The sequence below is a fragment of the Octodon degus genome, unplaced genomic scaffold (assembly GCF_000260255.1).
Source record: "Octodon degus isolate 3935 unplaced genomic scaffold, OctDeg1.0 scaffold00187, whole genome shotgun sequence".
In the NCBI taxonomy this organism is placed as follows: Eukaryota; Metazoa; Chordata; class Mammalia; order Rodentia; family Octodontidae; genus Octodon; species Octodon degus.
The window spans coordinates 4,534,131-4,540,860 of record NW_004524763.1 but is presented as its reverse complement, the minus strand read 5'-3'; the positions used below and the strand labels follow the sequence as shown (position 1 = coordinate 4,540,860).

Sequence of the window (6,730 nt, the reverse complement as noted above, 5' to 3'; positions counted from 1 at the left end):
TTAGTCCAGTGCTTGAGCACAGGAAGTGGAAGCCAGTGGACAACGTAGGAAAAAGCCTATTAAAAAAAAACAGAAGAAAAAAAGTAAAGGAAGCTGTATGTAATTTCATAGAATCATAGAACTATGAACAAAGCTAAAGCAGTTGAAAGGGATAGAGAGAATGGGATCTGGGGGGAGCTGTAAGTAGTTAAATTTTAGATAAAATAATCAAGTGATTTCTCTCTGAGAAAGCACTATTTTTGCATAGGCAGGAAATAGGCAAAGGTTTCCAGCAATCAGTTTTAGAGACAGGAAATGGTGAATGGGATGTCCTTGGGACAAGAGTAGGCTTTATTTATTTTCTTGGAATAGGGAGCAGCCAGTGAGTGGTAGAAGATAAGCAGGGGCAGTAGGCAGTAGCCAGATCAAGAAGTCCCTTCTTGGCCATGTGAGAGAGAGTCCTTCGATTTTAGATGTTATAGGAAGTCATTGGAAGTGGAGAGGAAGGAGAAAGGCAATTAAAAAGCCCTACGGTGTGCTATGTACATGTATCAATCCCCCGGCAAATGCAATCATTATATTCTACAAGCATTTACTAATAAAAGTACAACATTTTAAAAACTGAAATAGGAAAATTGATAAGCAGATTACACTGCACTTGAGGTAAACCAGTTAAGGACGATAGTTGCTTCCATAAGACTGGATGCACATACCACAGCAGTGTACGTGAACCCACGTTTATAGCAGTATAATTTGTCATAGCTAAATATTGGAAACAGGGCTGGGGTGATAGCTCAGCGGCTTAAGTGCCTGCTTGGCAAGTGTAAGATCTTGAATTCCATCCCTGGTGCAATACAAACAAACAAACAAACTTGGAAACAACTCAGATGCCCATCAACTGAGGAATGGGTAAAAAAGATGTAATATTTTTATACACTGCAGTGTTACTCAACCATTATGAAGGATAAGCATGAGACTTGTATATGGAAATGAATACAGCTCAAGACCATATGCACAAGTGAAATAAACTACACTCGCATGTGTAAACATTTTACCCTGATGTAAGAAACTGAAAGAGTGTGTCAGGGTTAAAAGATATAACAAATATTGTGAATTGTGACACTGTGAATAGGGCTTCTCACATGGCAGACTCACAATGAAAAAGGCACTATGATGGTGGAAAGGAAGGAGGGGAAAAGGGAAAGAATGCAAGTCAGTTGTACTATTAGTATCTCTCAAGTAATTGAAAAGGAAGGTTTGTGCCAGTATCAATTGGAGATTTTTTATGCCTATATCTTGTACTCTGAGTAACTACTGTAAAAATAGCAATATACGATGTATTACCTACATTTATTCTATTATTTTATTTTGAAATTTTGTTTTACCCTTTGTCCATAAAATAACAAAAGAAAGACTGGATGTAGGGTGAGTTGCAGTTGTAGGCTATCAGGTCAATGGGGAAATTTTTACATGTCCATGTTGTGCAGATTAAGTTTAATGAAAATATGGCAGCATTTTGACGACATAGTCCTCCACTTCTAAATGCCCTCACAAGGTAGGAAAAGCTCTGCAAACTAGACAGTTGTTTTACTGTAAAGATAATTGGTGAAACTCACAGCTATTTCCTGCTTTCATACACTTAAGCTTAAAAAGGATTTATTTTTATTATGTTTAAAGACCTTTGTCCTTGCATTGATTGGTTATGTCAAATCCAGCATTGTTGACATGGCTTTGTATCCTGCGCAGGCCATTTGACACGTAGGGTTTAATGTCAGCACCAGCAGAGACCACATGTTTCCTGAGTATCTATGACTGCTAATATGTAGAATCATCTGAAGCCTTTGACCTTTGGGGAAAAAAATTATTCTTTTCCTGAATTCTTTTACTGCATTCAGTGTCTGGTGTGACCTAGATTGATTGCTGTGCGAAGTCTGACATCTAGCGGTCGCGATGTGGTATGTTCACTTGACTTGCAACAGCCATTGTTTTGGGGAACTGTCCTAGCAAGTGATTGGGTGTTCCTTCAGTCTCATGTTTGTCTAGAAGCATTCCAGTGCACCCTAAGAGTGTACGGGGGAGCACAGTCACAGCCAGAGTATTAGGTGAGAATCTCCTAAAACCTGAACATCTGTCAATACATAAAAAATCTGCTATAAGAATTACAGATTAAGGGGCTGGGGAGAGAGTTCAGTAGAGTAAGTGCTTGCCTGGCAAGTGCAAGGACCTGAGTTCAATACCCAGTTCAGGGAAAAAAAAAAAAAGAAGAAGAAGAATTGCAGACTATGACTATACTGAAGAAGTGGACAGGGTGAGGTGAAGTGTTACCCAGGCCTATCTGGCGTCTACCCAGCCATGGACACATCTTCCCTTTTTTTACTCTTACTTGGAGCTAACCTTGCTCCAGGCCTGCCTAAGACTCATTTCCTAGTCTTTTCAGATAAGACTCATTGGGAATCTTTTAGAACTGAATGCAATGTCTAGAGCTTAGTCCCACATGTATCTTCTCTTTTTTGCACCTTTTCCTTCTTTTTATTTGCTGAATCAATTCTTGCTATGCACCTAGTATATAACCTCCAGGAGGAGAGAACTGCGACCAGGATGTCTTTGCCTTTTAGAATCCTTGACTTTTTGACTATCACGCTCAGCACTTATTTCCTACAGGGCGATGGCCTCATAGTGAAATCTACTGCAGGAGGGGAAATATTTGCAATCTGTATGTGTATCTGTAGAAGAGTTGCTCTTCAAATTATATCAGGAACCCAAATAACTCAGTTGCAAGAAAACACACTGATTACAAGTAGATAAAACCTGAAAAGATATTTCTCAAAAGAAGATATGCAAATGGCCCACAAGCTTGTGCAAAAACTGCTCTGAAGTTTGACCATCAGGGAAGTGTAAACAAAATCATACTGGAAAGCACTTCATAACCATTAGGATGATGACTGTAAAACAAATAAAAGGTAGCAAGTGTTGGTAAAGATGTGGAGACAAGATATCTTTTGTTCAGGGAGAGGTAATATAAATCACTATAGCCATTATGGCAAATGTATAGAGATTCATCAACAAATTTAAAGTAGAAATACCATATGGTTCAGCAGTCCTATTTGTGGTACACATCCAAGGGAAGTGAAATGAAATCAAAGAGATATCTGCACTCTGATGTTAATTGTAGTATTATTCACAATAGGCAAGATATTGAATCAATCTAAGTATCCACCAAAGATGGATCTGTAAAGAAATTCTGATATACATGTATATGTATTTATATACATATATGTATATATACATATGAATACATATAAGTATATGAATGCTAATGAATGCTATTTAGTTTTTAAAAAAATATCCCATTTGCAAAACATTAGACTGCAAAATACTGCTAAGTAAAAATGCCAGACACAGAAAGGCCAATACTATATGATCTCATTCATATGTGCAATCCACAAAAGTCCAAGTTCCTGAGATGTACCGTATAATGTGGTGGCCAAAGTTCATAACAATGTATTTTATACTTGAAAATTGCTGAGAAAGAGGGCTGGCCAAATATCTCAGCAGATTAAAGCATCTGCTTAGATGCAGGGACCTGGAGTTCAATCCCCGGGCCTGCCTTGCTGGCTCTGACCCTGAGGCGTGCTGAGGCAGCAATTGAGACTGGTTGTGGTGGCCCCCGCACCTGTAATCCCAGCACTTGGGAGGCTATAAACAAGAGGATCACTACGAGTCTGATCTATGCCGTGAGACCCTATACATCCTGTTCTAAATACAAAAAAAAAAAAAAAAAAAAACTGAAAAGAAAGAAAAGGAAAGGAAAAAAAAGAAAAAAAAAAAAGAAAAGAAAATTGCTGAGAGTGGATTTTAAACTTCTGACCATAAAATATCTATGTAACGTAATAGATGAATCAATAAGCTAGACTGAACCATTTCAAAATGTATACATATGTCAAAACATCATGTTGTACACTATAAATGCAAGTAGTATTTGTCAATTGAAAAACACATAAAAATCATCAAAAACATAAATATTTTTAAGTTTCATGAATTGTGTTTCAGATAAACTTATAAGTATTATATTTGCTATTGTTTGATTTCCTTTGAATAGCCCAATTCTTTTGACTTTTTAAAGTTTTATAAAATAGTTTTGTTAAGTATTATTGATCTAAAATACACTACATGTCTTTGACAAGTCCAATCAGTAGCTATTGACATATGTACAAATGTGAAAACTGTTACCATATCGAGATATGCACATATTCATGGAAACATTTCTCTCTGATATTGTACAATTTCCCCTGCACTGCTGAAGGCTGTGCCTTCTACCTGGGCCTGCAGCTTGGCTGAAGCCTCTATTTCCACCCTCCCATCCCTGTCCAAGAAATACTGTGCTTTTTAGTCCCTGTAAATTAGGTTGCATTTTGTAGAGTATTATAAGCCAGAATCACAACGTATATCCTTTTCCTCTGGCTGATTTTGGTCAGTATACTTATTTTGAAATTCTTCCATGTTGTACTTCATTCTTTTGCCTGCTGAGTCACGATCAATTGCATAAATATACATTTTGTTAATCCAGCCAACTGCTGATAGATATTTGGCTTGTTTTCAAATAGAGCTACATGAACCCTGGTGTAGCCTAATTCCTTTGTTTCTGATATTTGGGGTTCAGAATAACAGATCTTCACTTTAGTAAATGAAACAGAAAAATTAAGACAAGCTCAAAAACCTCCATCCTACATAAGGGCTGGACTGCAAGGTTGGGGAGGTTTCATCGAGTTGGTTGATAGCGCGCTGCTGACGGCCTGCCTTGGCTGCAGCCTGCATCACTTCCTGATGAGCTGCTCGTGTCAGGGCCCAGATGTGTCAGCAGTGTGATGCTGAACACAGCAGCTGATTTATGGGTCCTTTGAAAGATGTGCTCAGCCTCCTAATAGTGAGGATGTGGTGTGACAGGGCTACGCCACTAATGTTCCCTGGGTGCTGACCCAGAGTCTGGCTTCTTCCTGGCCTTTGAATTTCAAGTTTGTTCAATTTATAATGTAACAAAACATTTTTGTTCTCTGACCCTTACCCATGAATCTAGGCCAAATCAATGTTTTCAAAGTTTAGCCAGCACATATCATTGTCTGCTTTTTTTAAAAAAAGACCAGTTGGAACTACTGCAATTAAATCTGCTTCTGGATTTGGCCAACATCGTTTCCTTTTGGAATGCTTTAATTAGAACTGACCAATTAATAGAGGAAAAAAATTGATTGCATAATATAGATTTTATTTTGGCTTGTTTACAAGTATGCTACAAACTGTAAGAGTAAACTGTGAAAGTTAGTGGATTATTTTCTCAGGCCTGGTGGGTTTTCTCAGAGCTGTTTAACCAGTGATTTCCCTCCTGCAGACATGCTCCTGGCATCTGCAAATCCCTGTGACTTTCATGTTTGCTCCTGTGGCGTAGTTGCTGTGGAGAGCTTGGATGATGCTGAAGAACTGTTGGCTACAGAAGTAAGTCTTGTTGGTTGTCCAAGCAAGCTTGGCAATAATAATGAGAAATGAGAGAAAACATCGTAGCACTGCAGTTTTCTTAAGGGACCAGGAGAAGCAGACCAACTCCTACGCTTCTGCCCTAGGTCCATTTACTGTGGAAGTGTACATGGTCAGGGGAGTAAACCACTGAAAAAGTGGAAATTTCAACTTAATGACCAACATTTCTTTTCTTTGTTGTGTATCTGTGCAGTTTTTACTTTCAGTCTATTTGGGGTTGCATTTGTAAATTTATTATACTGCTTTTTTGTTTTTCAACAAAATATTGTGATATATGACATATACAAATTGGTGCATATTATTAGCATTTTAATTTAACATGTCTGCCATTCTTTTTTATCAGTACGTTTTTATAGTATATAATGGTCACATTCATCATGGGGAATTTGTATGTATACATAGCATGTCTTAATTCTTTTTTTGTTTCCTTTCCTTCCCTTCCTCTAGCCCTTCTTCCCTTCCACATTTACAAAAGCTTTATTTCCACATTTTTCTTAATTTCCTTGCCCTGTCCTCCCCTCCCCTCCCCCATCTCTTGTCCTCTTCCCATCTGAGCAAGTTCTTTCTTTTGCCTAATATCTCCTCCCATTTTGCTCCTGATTTATACTTGGGATTTCTCAAACAAAATGAACAATGCCATATTTAAACTTATGTGTCTGATTTATTTTATAAGCATTTCAAATGCTATTATAAACTCTTCACAAGCATTTAAATGGATAGTCAAAGCCAAGTGTAGTGTTCATGCCTGTGATCCCAGCACTCAGGAGGCTGAGGCAGAAAGATCTCCATGAGTTCAAGTTCAATCCATGGTGGCCTGGATTTTCTTTTCTTAACTGCTTCCTTTTTACCAGTCTTTGAAATGAATCTGTTCTTCAGTCACTACAAAGATTGCCTCTGTTTCAAATAAAAGGATGTTCAATGTTCTATTCACCACTAGCATAGGGGTCTTTTTTTTTTTCACTTACATAAGAATTTTATTTATACACACACAAACGAAAAACTCAGAATGGTCCTTAAGCATATGAGCTAAAACATGAGTTGGACTATGGAAACTTTCCCCCAACATTTAGAGAAGCAGAGGAAATGTATCAGGCTGCCAAATGTTCTTTTTTGATAAAGGAGGCAACTACAAAAGCTTTATTTGTTCAAAGTAACCAGTGCTATAGATGCAAAACAAACAAAACCCAACAACTCCCCCAAATATTACTTTTAAAACTGACATATT

General features: G+C 37.7%; 1 protein-coding gene across 1 annotated transcript in view; it reads left to right on the top strand.

The window, feature by feature from the left end:
* Myh15 (myosin heavy chain 15) overlaps positions 1-6,730 on the top strand; it is a 147,450-nt gene that overhangs the window by 18,326 nt on the left and 122,394 nt on the right. The window contains exon 10 of the mRNA XM_004643969.1: positions 5,363-5,466. Within this exon, the coding sequence (XP_004644026.1) occupies positions 5,363-5,466 (104 nt within the window). The remainder of the gene's footprint in view (positions 1-5,362; positions 5,467-6,730) is intronic.